The 15,053-nt window shown below is 36.1% G+C and overlaps 1 protein-coding gene across 2 annotated transcripts in view; it reads right to left on the reverse strand.

Annotated features, from left to right (window-relative positions):
• The window catches only part of MTX2 (metaxin 2), a 68,736-nt gene that overhangs the window by 40,283 nt on the left and 13,400 nt on the right, over positions 1-15,053 (reverse strand). For both annotated transcript variants that reach the window (XM_082689427.1, XM_082689428.1), the window contains 2 exons: positions 2,046-2,093; positions 574-620 (listed from right to left, as the gene is read on the reverse strand). In XM_082689427.1, the coding sequence (XP_082545553.1) occupies positions 574-620; positions 2,046-2,093 (95 nt within the window). The remainder of the gene's footprint in view (positions 1-573; positions 621-2,045; positions 2,094-15,053) is intronic.

Raw genomic sequence — 15,053 nt, forward strand, 5'->3', positions numbered from 1 at the left:
AGTCTATTCTTCCTGTGGTGCAGTTTAAAGTTTACAGGACCACTAACCGCTTTTTGGATTACACAACTGTGATATACAAAGTGAAGAGCTACTGCATTCAATAAGTGGTTTGGGAATAAGAGACACTAATGTAATCAATAAATATATAAGAAACAGCTAGAGAAGAGAATGTCTGCTTTAAGATTAACAAATGGATTAGACTAGAATGAGCACAGTGAAAGAATGATGCTTAAAACTATGTGGTAAATAAATCTTTTCAAATAAGTTAATAACTGTGTCCATAAATGAACATATCACCACAAATAATCAATACCATCATATCTAGCCAAAAGCTAAACTATTAAGAGAATAATCTAGCATATTAAGTGATTTTTAAAAAAAGAATGAAGACTTTTATTTTATAAACTGACAATAGCTGAAAATATTACATAATAAAATCACACTTCACAGAAATGATGTTATATTGATAATGGCAAATCACATAGAAAGATCAAAAATATATAACATCGCAGACTGCGCAGAGAGAAAAAAAATAGTTATAAGTGAAAATTATTACATTATTTGCATATTTACCTGCACAGCAAGAGAAGCTGCATTGTCAGAAAGCAAAATTTGCTCCCCTGTGGAAATACAATGAAAAGTCTGAATCAAAAGTGAGACTGCTAAATAAGCAAAATATACTTGTAAATATTTTTATTTTAAAACACTATTCCTATTTTTAAAAATAAAAGGTATAGATTTTCACGACAGGAACTATGAAGTTCTATATCAATACAATTGGGTAATCACAATTTTTGATTAAATCATCACAATATGTACATAACACAGACTATTTCTTCTAAAACTATTTGATCATTTTTTGTATTTTATCAACAATATTTAATTAAAATCACTCATTTAAAAACAAATTCATTTTTCAACTTTTCAAGAAATACTATTCCTCTTCTTTTCATTAAAATTAAGTAAAATAGTATGTGCTCAAACCCCTCTCGTTAATAAGCATTCAAAATCATATAAAACCAGCTTGCAGTTAATATTGCACAGTGTGTCTAGGTCTGTCACACAAAAGAAAGATGACAAGTTTGCTGCAATAAAAATTCCATGCTTAGAAGACTAGGGCTGCTGCCTATTAGTCTTCATTACTTTGCAGTCTTCTGACAACTGCAGCAGGCTGCTGAGCCCCAAATGGGGTCCATAATGTGATCTGATGATATATGAAGAGCTGCTAGAGGGAGCCTGAACCATCCTAGCCTATACATTTTAACAGTTCCTTTTCACTGAGAGCCCACTTTACCACAAGACTTCAAAAATCTGCTGTGTCAGCTACTGGTGCAGTAAATCTGCCAACTGCTCCTGCAGCCACATCATTTTAAACTGCCTACAGCCGCCAATATAATGAGTCAATAATAAACTAAGAACCTTATAGGCCATGAATAGTTGGGTTTACACTGGCAGATTCAAGTTTAGGCAAAATCTCCTAGACAAATTGCACAAGAGAATCACTTCTTTATGGTCTCTCAGAAGTAAATGATGTTGAGGGGATGTGGATTTTTTGGTAACAATATTTTTTGTTTTTTTAAAAGATTTTATTTATATATTTGCAACAGAGAGCACAAGGCAGGGGTGGGGGCGCAGAGGGAGAGGGAGAAGGAAGCAAACTCGCTACTAAGCAAGGGAGCCTAATGCAGGGCTCCATCCCAGGACCCTGAGATCCATGACCTGAGCTGAAAGGCAGATACTTAAGGAACTGAGCCACCCAAGCACCCCTAGATATATTTTTATATGAGTCATTTTTGTTTTTATATGAGCCAGTTTTTTTTTTAAAGATTTTATTTATTTTATTTGACAGAGAGAGAGATCACAAGTAGGCAGAGAGGCAGGCAGAGACAGAGGGGGAAGGAGGCTCCCTGCTGAGGAGAGGGCCCGATGCGGGGCTCGATCCCAGGACACTGAGATCATGACCTGAGCCGAAGGCAGCGGCTTTAATCCACTGAGCCACCCAGGCGCCCCATATGAGCCGTTTTTAATTGTGGACAAGTACCTACCTTTCAGTTGCTGATACAAGGTAGCATTTTCAGGCCAAGGCTCTGCAGCTATGGAAACAAGGCAGTGATAATTAGATACATAAAGCAAAAATGTATCAATAACCCAATTAATAAGCACAAAGATTTGCCTAGAGAATTTAATTTAAGTCAATTGCCAAGGTTACTTTAAATATGGCAACCAATCACACTACCTTAGGTTGTATGGTATATGGTATAAGTAGGTTAGATAACCTCTTTTAAATGCATGTGAGGTTTATTATTTGGTAGGGAGTTGTGCTGCTGTTGTAATTTCAACAGAGAAGAGGTGGAAGACATCCTGTCCAATCAAAAGCAAAAATTTAAAAACTAAAACAGGCTATATGCTACTATTCCTTATCCTCCAAACACAGATACTCCAAAATGTTACTTATAAGATACTTAATTTGGGGGTGCCTGGCTGGTTCAGTCAGGAGAGCATGTGACTCCTGATTTCAGGGTTGTGAGTCCAAGCCCTACTATGGTGCAGAGATTACTTAAATAAATCAGTCTTTAAAAAAATGAGATAGTGAATTTGATTCACTATCAAAAAAAGTGAAACAGTATTTTACTATAAACTTTAACAAAGTAAACTTTCAAACAAGTAACACTATATGAAAGAATCAAATAAATCTCTTTCAGGCTATGCATCTTTCTTTATAAGCTGGTAGTATTTAAACATACAGGAAAACCATGTTGTATTATAGAACATTCCGTTACCTTGAACCCACCACCACCACTCCCACAAAAACAAAGTCAAAGAGCACGATGAAGCAGTAAATACCTACAGTGTGAAAAAAGCAAGTAAAACTAATTTTAGGCCTGAAGCCAGGCGTGACCATAACCCTTAACCTCTAGTTGAGATGCTCTGAATAGTCCAGGGAGTGCGGGGGAGGACCCCTTTAATTTGCTTTAACTCATACTTCAGAATGAAAAGGAACAAAATCATATTATTATAAATTATAAATGCTACTTTTCATTTGATTTGGGCTACACAAAATTAGACTCATATTTAGGGATACCATGAAAACCTCGAGCAAATAATGCACCATACATAGTTTTGTATGCTATTACTCATAATATTATACATATAAACAAAAACTACCAAGTTTCAACTCATATACCAAAAATGCAATAAAACTAAATATTTATTATATGATACTGTAAACTTTTAACAAAGCAGAATTTTACTAAGAACCCAGTTAACCTGTGTAACATAGTTTTTAAAAATAAAAGTCAAAAAAACAAAAACAAGGTGACATCAGCAAATTACTAAAAAATAACCTTTTAGGCTAAACTGTATGGTCAGCACACCTATAACGTTTACATCTATATGAGAAACAATACAATGAGTTTCATTTGTTGTAAAATCCTACATCATTGAAGATTCAATTAATTTTAAAAAGATTCAATTATATGCATCTAAATCTAATTAAAGCAATAAAGCATAAGAATAAAATTAACAAAAATTTCAAAGATACTGAAACTAAGTTTCTTGAGGGCACAGATGTGTCCCATCTATGTATGCTACCCTGTAGCATGTTTTGCATATGTTGATTGTGTGTAGAAAGAAAGACGGGGGTAATTGATTAAACCTACCATTCTGTTCCCTAAATATTCTGGCTAATCTAAGTTTTACTGAACCTAGTATTATTAACTTTGTTAAAGCAATGGGATGTTCTAATTAAATATTGTAGTAATTTTAACTTCAGTTAAAATATAGGTTTTATATGTGATAGACATGGATTACAAGTTTTCAAAAACAATGAATAACATACACTTAGCATTAAGCATCTGCTCAATATAATTTAAGTATTCTCTGATTAATCAGAAGCCACTTTTCTACTCAGCAATATCGCAGAGTTTCATATGAGCAGCAATTTATGTGTTCCATGGAAAAGTTAATTTATTATCACCACCATGGATTCTCCAGACCCATTACAACAGACATATGTGAAAATAAAGAAACCTTGAGACCTATTACCTGATCACAAAAAGAGAAGTTGCCTACAAACACTAAAATTTCTGTTATTAATAGAATCTAAAGATGGAAACTAGGTGGGAGGGGGCTGTTTTCCTTGATCCAGAATACAAAATATATTCAACTCAGAAATTACTGTCAAAAATAAATTCTCGGGCGCCTGGGTGGCTCAGTGGGTTGAGCCGCTGCCTTCGGCTCGGGTCATGATCTCAGGGTCCTGGGATCGAGTCCCACATTGGGCTCTCTGCTCAGCAGGGAGCCTGTTTCCCTTCCTCTCTCTCTGCCTGCCTCTCTACCTACTTGTGATCTCTGTCAAATAAATAAATAAAATCTTTAAAAATAAATAAATAAAAATAAAAAATAAATTCTCAAAAAGTAACTCTGCCAAAATATCTGAGGCTATCTTTACAAATAGAACCTATCATTTAAAAAGAGAAGGAACTGGGCTGATACATATACATACATGTATATATACATATATATATTGATACAACTATGGTTGTATGTATGTGTGTGTGTGTGTGTATATGTATATATATTTTTTATATATATTTATTTATCAGTTTAGCAGTATGGCATGCCAGTGTATCCATGGACCAGGAGGGAAGAAATGGTAGAGTATGCAAAGAATGATCAACTACCTATCTCACCCATGAGCAGCTCAAAATATACAAACATCACTGATCTAAGTGCATCCCCTACATGAACCAGCTCAAATAATTACATTTTAAATATGACATGGGAGAATAGCTAGAGTGTTATTCAGTAGAGTGCCAAAAGTGAAAATCCTAAGTTGTGTGGCATGGCAATGGATCTACAAACCAACCATGCAAGTATCTTTCTAGGAAATGAACTCTATTAACTGCCTTCATAAGTAAATCCATGAATCATGAACACTATTATCCACACATGACAAAGAACATTTCTATTTCTATTTCTTGGTTTGGATAATATTAACTGAAGTTTTCTTTACTGAGAACACTATTATGAAAAAGACAAAGTCCAAAAATGCAACTGCTTCTCTATTCCTCTTTCCCAAGGTTAGGCAAGTCAATACCCACCCCTTGCTCCTGTCATGTGAAAAAGAGAGGGAGACTAAGAACTTATAGTGTTAACAGACCTTTAAAATCTGTAGCATTTCAAAAGAAACATCTTAAACAATAATAAAACATTTGTTATCCCTTGCTAGTTTTACTTCCATTGACCTAAAATGTTTTAGACCATAAACTAATTCAATAGTGAATAAAATTTCAGGACTCACCTATGGTATTTTCAATTTCTACCACCAAAAACATTCCCAGTATGAAGTGCCTTTTTAAAATTGCCTTTGGGAAAGACTGGCCTTGGAATACATATAGAAGGTGAAACTCAAATTTTCTGTAAAGAAAGTTTGGTAGGATTGGGGACCGAGAGAGACCACTGTGCAATGCCGTCAAGGTGCAAGATACTGGTATTATTAGCACATCAAAAGTAAATTTTAGGGGCACCTGGGTGGCTCAGTGGGTTAAAGTCTCTGCCTTCGGCTCAGGTCATGATCCCAGGGTCCAGGGATGGAGCCCCGCATTGGGGTCTCTGCTCAGTGAGAAGCCTACTTCCTCCTCTCTCTCTGCTTGCCTCTCTGCCTACTTGTGATCTATCTGTCAAATAAATAAATAAAAATCTTTTTTTTAAAAAAAAGGAAATTTTATGCTTCCCACACATCAACATTTGGCGTGGCTCTTGTAATAAAGATCAGATTCCTCAACTTGGCCTTACACCTCTCCCTCTCTACCTCTCAGGCCTTCTGGCCTCATTGTAACTCCTCCGCCTACTTCTACACTCCAGCCACACTAGCCTTCAGTCAGTTTCTGGATGCACCATGTTCCTTCCTACCCCAGAGATTCATTTGTGCTGTATCCTCTGACCTAGAGCTATCTCCCACCCCTGCAGTGTATCAGCTCAAACATGCTGAGATGTTGGGCCGGCTCCCTGGATATGCTACCTGAGCAACTGCACAGGGCCAATGCTTAGAAGGGCTCCACACTCAGTTTCACATTCTGCCATTAGTCTTGGAATTCTTTAGAACAAGGGGCCTCATGTCATCATTCTGCACTGGACCCTACACATTCTGTAGCTGGCCCTGTCCTCAGGGAAGCCTTATTGACCCTCCCTGAATAGTTCAAACACTTTCTTCACAAACTTGACAGCATGCACTGTCCTTTGTACCACTTATCACAGACAACAGTTTTATACCAATTTGAGGACTAGCTGATTGTTTATCTCCCCTAAACAACATAAACACCATGAATCCAGTGTTCAGCTCTGATCTTTGCTTACCATTTCTTCCCCAGAATTAGTACCTAATCAGTAAATGTTGACTGAATAAATGTTTTTATTATTACCACTATTATCACCATTATCACTCTGTACTGTTTAGACTTAGAATGCAGTAGAGAAGATAAGGAAATTATACAACATGGCCAAAAAGGGGAAACTTGACCAGGAAAACTTAAACACTACAACCAATAACACAAATATAAAAATATCAAACAGCTGCCTAAATAGTTGGCAGAATCTAATTCCATAAATTGACCCCTTCACTGACCCTAAACCTAGAAATGTGTTTCTTTGCTTCCTACCAAATGTACAGCTCCCACTTGATATTACTGTTGGAGCCCTCCTAAGACTAACCCCAGGCCTTGACTTATCTGACATGTCATCTCAGTACTCCCCTTTCCACAGCCTACAATTCTAACCCAGGCACCATCACTTTTTAAAATCTAACATCCCCATCAGTAAACCATTTGGGCATTCAGGTCCAGATAGATTTAGATATCATATGGTCAGTACTTCTAAGCTAACAAATCATGCACATTATAAAGCATACATTAAAAAAGAAAATACGCAGGGGTGGCTGGGTGGCTCAGTGGGCTGAGTCTCTGCTTTCGGCTCAGGTCATGATCTCAGGGTCCTGGGATTGAGCCCTGCACTGGGCTCTCTGCTTGGCGGGGAGCCTGCTTCCCCCTCTCTCTCTGCCTGCCTCTCTGCCTACCTGTGATATCTCTATCTCTCTCTGTCAAATAAATAAATAAAGTCTTAAAAAAAAAAAGTTTAAAAATAAATTGAAGTCCAAGGTCTAGGACTTTCTTCTTGTACTTCAAAGGATTGTCTTATATAACACAGGGGATACACACCCCATTCCACTTTGAAAAACACTGCTCTAATTAAATAACTATTTATCTGACATTTTAGCAGGGAACCCAGCCATTCACACACCCTTAAACAAAGATGAGTCCTCCTCTATTCTAGTGAAATCATCTTTTTTGACAATGAGAAAAGGTTGGAAAGAACACACAAATTAATGGGGGTGGGGGAGATACAGTAAGACCCTCTTATCCTACCTAAAATTTCCCCTACATACTTCATACTTTCTCACCTTTGTGACTTTGCTGAACTTCTTCCCGTCTGTCCAGAATACTCCAAGCACCACCACATACCCAAATCCTATACCTTTTTCAACACCAAGGTTAAATGCCACCTACATCAAGAAGGCTTTTGAACTGAACAAATCTAATTTCTTTTTTATCTATACTGTCCATAGCAGTTTGTACTTGTCTTATATCATATATTACTTTCTACTCTATTCTATTATTATGTCAATATCTTATCTCTCGTTCTAAACAATAAGTCCTTAGAATGTGAAAAATCCCATGGTCCTGAGATTATTTATTAAAGACTTGGCTTCCCAACTGCTCCAAACTGAATGTGGCATTTACAGTAATATATGCTAAAATATGAAATACAAATTAAGTTAGATCTAATTTTTTAAGTATCATTTAAAGCTAATATCTTTATTTCAAGAGTTTCAAAGTAAAACAACCCACCTTTCAGAAACTCTTTCATAATAAGAAACTACTACATCATTTTCATAACACAACCATAACTTACTCTAAGGTACTTAGTGACGCACATTAATCCATTATCTCAAATTAGAATGGCTTCTCATTCCTTAGTGAAAGACCCATAAAACTTTTTATTATTTTTATTTTTTTTAAAATTCCTATTTTATAGATATAAATAAAAGAACATCTAGAAATAAAGCTCAGAGCACCTCATAGCTAAGTTTCTATCTGACAAACTCTGTTGTCTTACCTACTTAACCTTTTACCTATTTTCCAATTCTGCAAAGGCAAAATTGTCCATTAAAAATAGTGGGTACCTTAAAGATAATTAAATGTACCTATTTTACATTTAGTGTCTTTTTACCAGAAGCAAAGAAGATGCCTCCTCAATTTTCAGTCTTCAGTGGAACAGGAGTTTTTTCATCCAAATGAGTATTTTTAAATTTTCAAAGACATTTTTCTCCACTCCTGTTTAAGTTGGAGAAGAACAAGCTAAAAAAAGGGGGGGGGGGTGCCTGGGTGGCTCATTCGGTTAAGTGTCTGACTCTTGGTTTGGGCTCAGATCACGATCTCATGGATCATGAGATGGAGCCCCATGTGAGGCTCTGCATTCAACAGGGAGTCTGCTTGAAGGTTCTCTCCCCCTATCCTTCCCCCTACTGATGCGGGTACACACACACTCTCTCTCTCAAATAAATGGGTAAATCTTTTTTTTTAAATAAAATAAATAACATTTTTAAAAATTAAAATTAAAAATTTTTAATTAAAAATTTGACTTTTGAAAGCTGTAAGATAAAATAAATGAAAGCATAAATAAATAAATTAGTGTTAGAAATGCACACAGGATAAAATATTATCTACAGCCCCCCAAAATGCATATTTGCTTCTCATTTAATTATCTTTAAGGTACCCACTATTTTTAAGTTTTACTAACCAATACAATATAACAAAAACAACAAAAAAATCTACTAGTCCATTATAACTTATAGAGAAATAACTACTGGCCCATAAATTCACATATATATAGGCCTACATCTTGAAACATGCTCAACATGCTACATTTTACCTGCAATATTCTTTCAAGTATCAAATTCGGTCATTCGAGGAGCAGATAATCTATCTATGCCATTCAATACAGAGTATTCTATAGTATGAAAGTGCTATGACCTAATAAGCAAGTCTAATTCCAAAGTCTATTTCTTGATGATCTAATCTAAGAGGAAAAGAGAAGGGCCATGGAAAGAAGTGCCCTCTGTTGTTGTTTTTTAAGTTCTGCATTCTTAATGCACAACATGACTCTTCTGGCATATGAATGTAGGTGAAGACATAATTTGTAGAATAATAGGCACTAATATTACATGCTGCTTCAGTACTGTCATATTTCCAATCCATCAAATTGATTAATGCTATAATAACTCTACACAACCCTATCATTTGTGCACTAATGAAGTCAAAGCCAGTGTATCCTTAGGCAACTACATTCCAAAAGCTCATAGATGTCATCTCTTCAGCTTCCTAAGACTATTTAGACAGTGTTATACAAATGGAGTAAGAAACATGTATAACCTAACCCCAAATTTGGATGGCTTTCTGCCAAAGGTATAAATGCAATACTACTGAGATAACAAAATATTCCAAAAGCATTTGGCAGGTCACAAACACGAGCAAGTTACTGCAAGACACAAAGAGAAAAGAAGGAAATAAGTGTACTAGTTTGACATAATTACTATGCTGATGATCTCCATGATATCAACACAGACACCTATCAAGTTTTAGGCAGTTATGATATAAAGCTTTCATTTAAAATGGATTTCTAAAATGTCTAGACTTTCAATATGATGGTATGGGGCTTTATCAAAACTAGAATTTTAAGAACTATGTGTTAGATTTAAAGCTATTCAACCTGCAGACTATAGTACAATTCAAAGATAACACTGTATCCAAGAAAATACAGACCAAGAAAGTATTAAATAGCAATGTCCCCTGAGCTACTGTTTCATAGGGGATGTTTAAAGATATTACACAGAATGTGTAAGCAGGAAGTGACTCTTCCCACAAACAGAGTTTAAAACCATTCTCCCAGCACCTCAATAGTCTGATATCAACGTTCATGTCAGAAAATGGCTCACGTTGGAGAACTGAAGTGTAATGTCACAGTGACACTTCCATACTTAAAACACTGGCAGGTAAGCTTTCTGTAAGTGGTGGTAAGACTACTGTCTTAGTTCATTTGGGCTGCAATAATAAATACCACAGACTGGGTGGCTTACAAACAACAGAAATTTCTTTCTCACAGTTCTGCAGGCTGGAAGTCTGAGATCAGGATGCCAGCATGGTCAGGCTCTGGTGAAGGCCCTCTTGTGAGTCTTTGATTTCTGACTTCATTTCTCACATGGTATAAGGGGCTAAGGAACACTCTGGGATCCCTTTTATAGGGGCAATTAAAATGACCCCAAGTGAAGGTACATGAATGCATGATAGAGTAGAATTACTATGCAAGGCAAATGAGATCTAATAACCTGCCACTCAGAAAACGGAAGATAGAAAGCAAACAAATTGAAAATTCAAGAAAACTAGCAGAGGGCAGAACGTTCCCCCTCACAACGTTAGGCCCTGAATGAAACTGGAAAACAATGAGAATCTGTCTCCTTCTGGTCAAACACTACCTAAACTTCTATCTAGGTAGACAATGATAATGGTGATGACAGTGATAACAGCTGAGATTCCCCAAGACTCATAAATCTTATACCCAGAATACAGAAAAAACTATTACAACTCAATAATTAAAGACAAATAACACAATTGTTAATAAGCATAGGATTTGAAAAGACTTTTCTCCAAAGGAGATCTATGAATAACCAACAAGCACATGAAAACATATTCAAGATCATTAGTCATTAGTCAATGTAAGTCTAATATCATTAGTCAAATGTAAGTCAAAATTACAATAATGAGATACTACTTCATACCCACAGAATGGCTATAATCAACAAGACAGAAAATAAAAAGTGTTTAAAAGATGTAAAGAATTTGGAACTCACACACTGCTGGGAGGAATATAAAAAGTCTGGCAGTTTCTCAAAATGTTAAACACAGAATTACCATATGACTCAGCAATTCTACTAGGTATTCACCCAGGAGTACAGTATGAAAAAAACATATATCCATGGGAAGACGTGTACATGAATGTTCATACCAGCATTTTTAACAATAGTCAAGAAGTGGAAACAACCCAAATGACCAACTATTGATGAATGAACAAACAAAATGTGGTATATCCATACAACAGAATAAGAAGAACCAACTACTGATACATGCTATAACAGGGATGAACTTCAAAAGCCTAAGGCTCAGTGAAAGAAGCCAGTCACTAAGGAAAGCAAACTGTATTATTCCATTTATATGGCATGTTCAGAATACGCAAATCTACAAAGATAGAAAGTAGAGTAACAGTTGTTTCAGGCTGGGAATAGAAGTGACTGTAAAAGGGCAAGGGACTTCTTTTTGGAGTGATGGAAATGTTCTACAATTTGTGGTAATAATCACAACTCTGTAAATATCCTAAAAAATCGGTGAATTATATACTTTAAAAGCATATGTTAACTATACCTCAATAAAGTTGGGGTAAATAGAAAATGTAAACTCTCTTACTGTGTTTATTGTGCACTTAAGTGCTTTACATGTTAACTATTTCACAACTTTATGAGGTAGACACTATTATTATGCCTATTTTACAGTAAGAAAACAGAGGCACAAGCATAAGGAATTTGTGTAAGTCACAGTGTTAGTAAGTATTAGTAAGTAACAAGAGCCAGGGTCTAACCCAAGGTAGGCTGGCTCCAGTCAGTGAACACACAGCTGTCACCAGCTAACCTCTTACACATTTAAACCTCTTACACAGGGGTGCCTGGGTGGCTCAGTGGGTTGAGCCTCTGCCTTCGGCTCAGGTCATGATCCCAGGGTCCTGGGATGGAGCCCTGCATGGGGCTCTCTGCTCAGCGGGGAGCCTGCTTCCCTCCTCTCTCTCTGCCTGCCCCCCAACTTGTGATCTCTGTCAAATAAACAAATAGTTTTTTTAAAAAATTAAAAAAAATAAACCTCTTATACAAATAAACAAATCAATAATAATTATTAGAATTAAAGTAATTATAATCATCCTACAACAGTAGTTCTCAACCCTTAATAAGAATCATCTATGGAATTTCATAAAGTTATGTATTTCCACCAAATTCTAAACTTTGAGATTCTGATACTGTAGAGATGAGGACCAAAAATCCAAACACACCACAAGCACTCCCATAAATCTGAAGCAGATGGTAAGTACCACAAAAAAAGACTATTGTTGGGACAAAGAATATATCTCATAGAAGATTTAAGTTCTTTTCACTGCTTTCATTCATTTGCCTCAGAGAATGTGGTAATGAGGGCCTGTGTAGTTTAATGTATTCAAGAAGATTTTTGTCCATCTTATTGTACTTAAATATTTGCACATATGGCTTAAAGCCATGTTTTAAAGCATGTCTTAGTGGCATGCTGCAATTTTATACTGTTCCAGAGTAAGCCTTTAAGATTAATGAATGAAGGCCTCACTTTTTTTGGAATCAAAGTGGTTAAATGATAGTTTTCCCATTAGAGGTAATCAATAAGGAAAGTAAAATTAAGTTAGTCATTATGAGGCTTGTCATGAGCCATCCTAAACCTATCTATGTAAAACTGGAAATCAATTTCAAAATGGTATTCAAGGATCAATTTCATAAAACTAAGAAACTTCTAGAGGTTAACTAGGGTCAAGAAAACTAATTCACAGCAACAACAACCCAATAACTGAAGCAAAAGTGAATACAAGTTTAATTTAAAACCTTACATCCTTTCTTAGTAAGTACACATCAACTTCTCAAATGGTCAGGTTTAGACTTTGTCACATTATAAAAATAATCAGCCATTTTTCATTAATTTCCATTAGAAAACAGGCCAACTACGTGTGATTATGAATAGATATGAACTTGAGTCCTGGTAGCCAGGACTCAAAATTTGAATTCTCTTCTAAAAAATGGTACTCTGAAATTCATAAAGAAGAAACACTGACACATGTCTGAACTTTTCTCAGAAATGGAGATGAGTATGAGACCAAGAGCAGAACTATACAAAAACAGCTGGTTATGATGGAAAGTGCAATTTCTGCCCCCCCCCCTCAAAAAAAATCAGAGAAGACAAACAACCCCACACAGGTATCAGACCTCAACAATGTTACCAATGTTAATATTCAAGGTATAATAGTTCTCCAAATCTAATCCTAGAAAATGGAAAATAAGATGTCTCTCAAACTAAAGAACAATTCTCCCACTACTTTAAATCAAACACAATCACTGTAGTAATAGCACCTATGTTTTTAAATATCTACTAAGTGCTTACTACTCTCAGTACTCTCCATATACTCAGTCTCTCACATCAAGCTAGGTAACCATTCCTTTCCAACCCCTTTCCATTCCTCCTCCCTCACTTCTTTCAGCTAGCTATGAAACAAATGATCTAACGGAGGATTTAATGTGTCATTATACCTTCTAAAATCTTGGCAAAACTGCAAGATTTCCCCCAAAACAAAAACAAGCAAATAAACAAACAAAACCCAAGAAAAAAGATAACATAGCCCAACCATCACAGAATCTCTTCCAGAATAAGAGTGCAGAGATAGAAAATCCCCACACAGGGAAAATACATATTAAATGCATTTAACTAAACAAACATAGGTTTTTATAAACTACCAAAATACCAAAATATGATGAAAAGACAAATATGAACATAAAACTATCACTGCTGTCTAGGATCTAACTTTGTTGAGTGGGTAAGGGGGAACAGAGCATGGAGAAGGGGTTGGGGAGAGAAGAACAAGTGACTGAGATACATATAACCACTTAGAATAGATAAGTGAGGGCACCTGATTGGCTCAGTCCATTAAGCATTCAACCCTTGGTTTAAGCTCAGGTCATGATCTCAGGGTTCTGAGATCAAGTCCCGTGACAGGCCCAATGCTCAGAGTCGCTCAGCTCAGAGTCAGCTAGTCTCCCTCTCTCTCCCCCTTTGCCCCTCCACTCCCCTTCCCCATGTGCACAGATACATGCTTTCTCTCTCTCTCTCCACTGCTAAAATAAATAAATAAAATCTTTTTTAAAAATTGTTTTAATGCAGTAACAAATATAGTTAGTGTAGGGAAAAACATAGGTCTTAAAGTCAGACATATCTGTGTTCTCCTCCCAAATCTACAGCTTATTATTGGAGTGATCTTAACCAAGTTGCTTAACCTACTCTTGCCTCAATTACTTCACCTGTGAAAAGGGGAAATATTACCCACCTTGTAAGGATGTTGGAAGAATAAAATTTGATAAATCATGTAAGTGCCTTATACAGTCTCTAGCTTACAGAATATATCAATAATTACAATTAACATTAGTGTCAAACCAAAAGTACATATCCTGCCTGAGGAAGACAAGAAAGAATGCACAAGAAGAGATAAAATCTGAACTGGTCCAAAATATAATCAGAAGTGGGCCAGAGAGAAGGTGAGGGGCAGGGAGAAGAGCTGAGATGTTTGCTAAAAATCTAACATCCCAATTCAGTTTGAGAAGAGACAAAACATGCTCAGTAAAGACTTCCTAAATTACCATTTCTATTAAATACACCATTTTATATTGAAATTATCCATTTCAATGGATGTGCCCTACAAAAACATGTAAGTTCATCAAAGGCAAGAATTGTTTTACTCTTCTACAGCACCTAACAGAGGAACTAGCATATATTAGGTAATCAACAAATAAATATATTCTGTAGGAAATCAAGTAGGTCTTTTGCTATCTAAAGCCTGAAAGATATCTGACCACAAAAAATTGCTGTAACTCTGGAAATAAAACCACCAAAGCAAATTAAGGAATGATAACATCTCAATAATATGTACTAAATTCAACACTGGAAACTCATAAACTCACTTTCTCTCCAAATTGTTTAATGGTTCCTAACAAGAGGTGCACAGCCCAATCATCTATGGATGATTGTCCTAGGGCACCTGGGTGGCTTAGTGGGTTAAGCCTCTGCCTTCAGCTCAGGTCATGATCTCAGGGTCCTGGGATCAAGCCCCGC

The sequence above is a fragment of the Mustela nivalis genome (genome assembly GCF_964662115.1).
Source record: "Mustela nivalis genome assembly, chromosome: 11".
NCBI classification, from domain to species: domain Eukaryota; kingdom Metazoa; phylum Chordata; class Mammalia; order Carnivora; family Mustelidae; genus Mustela; species Mustela nivalis.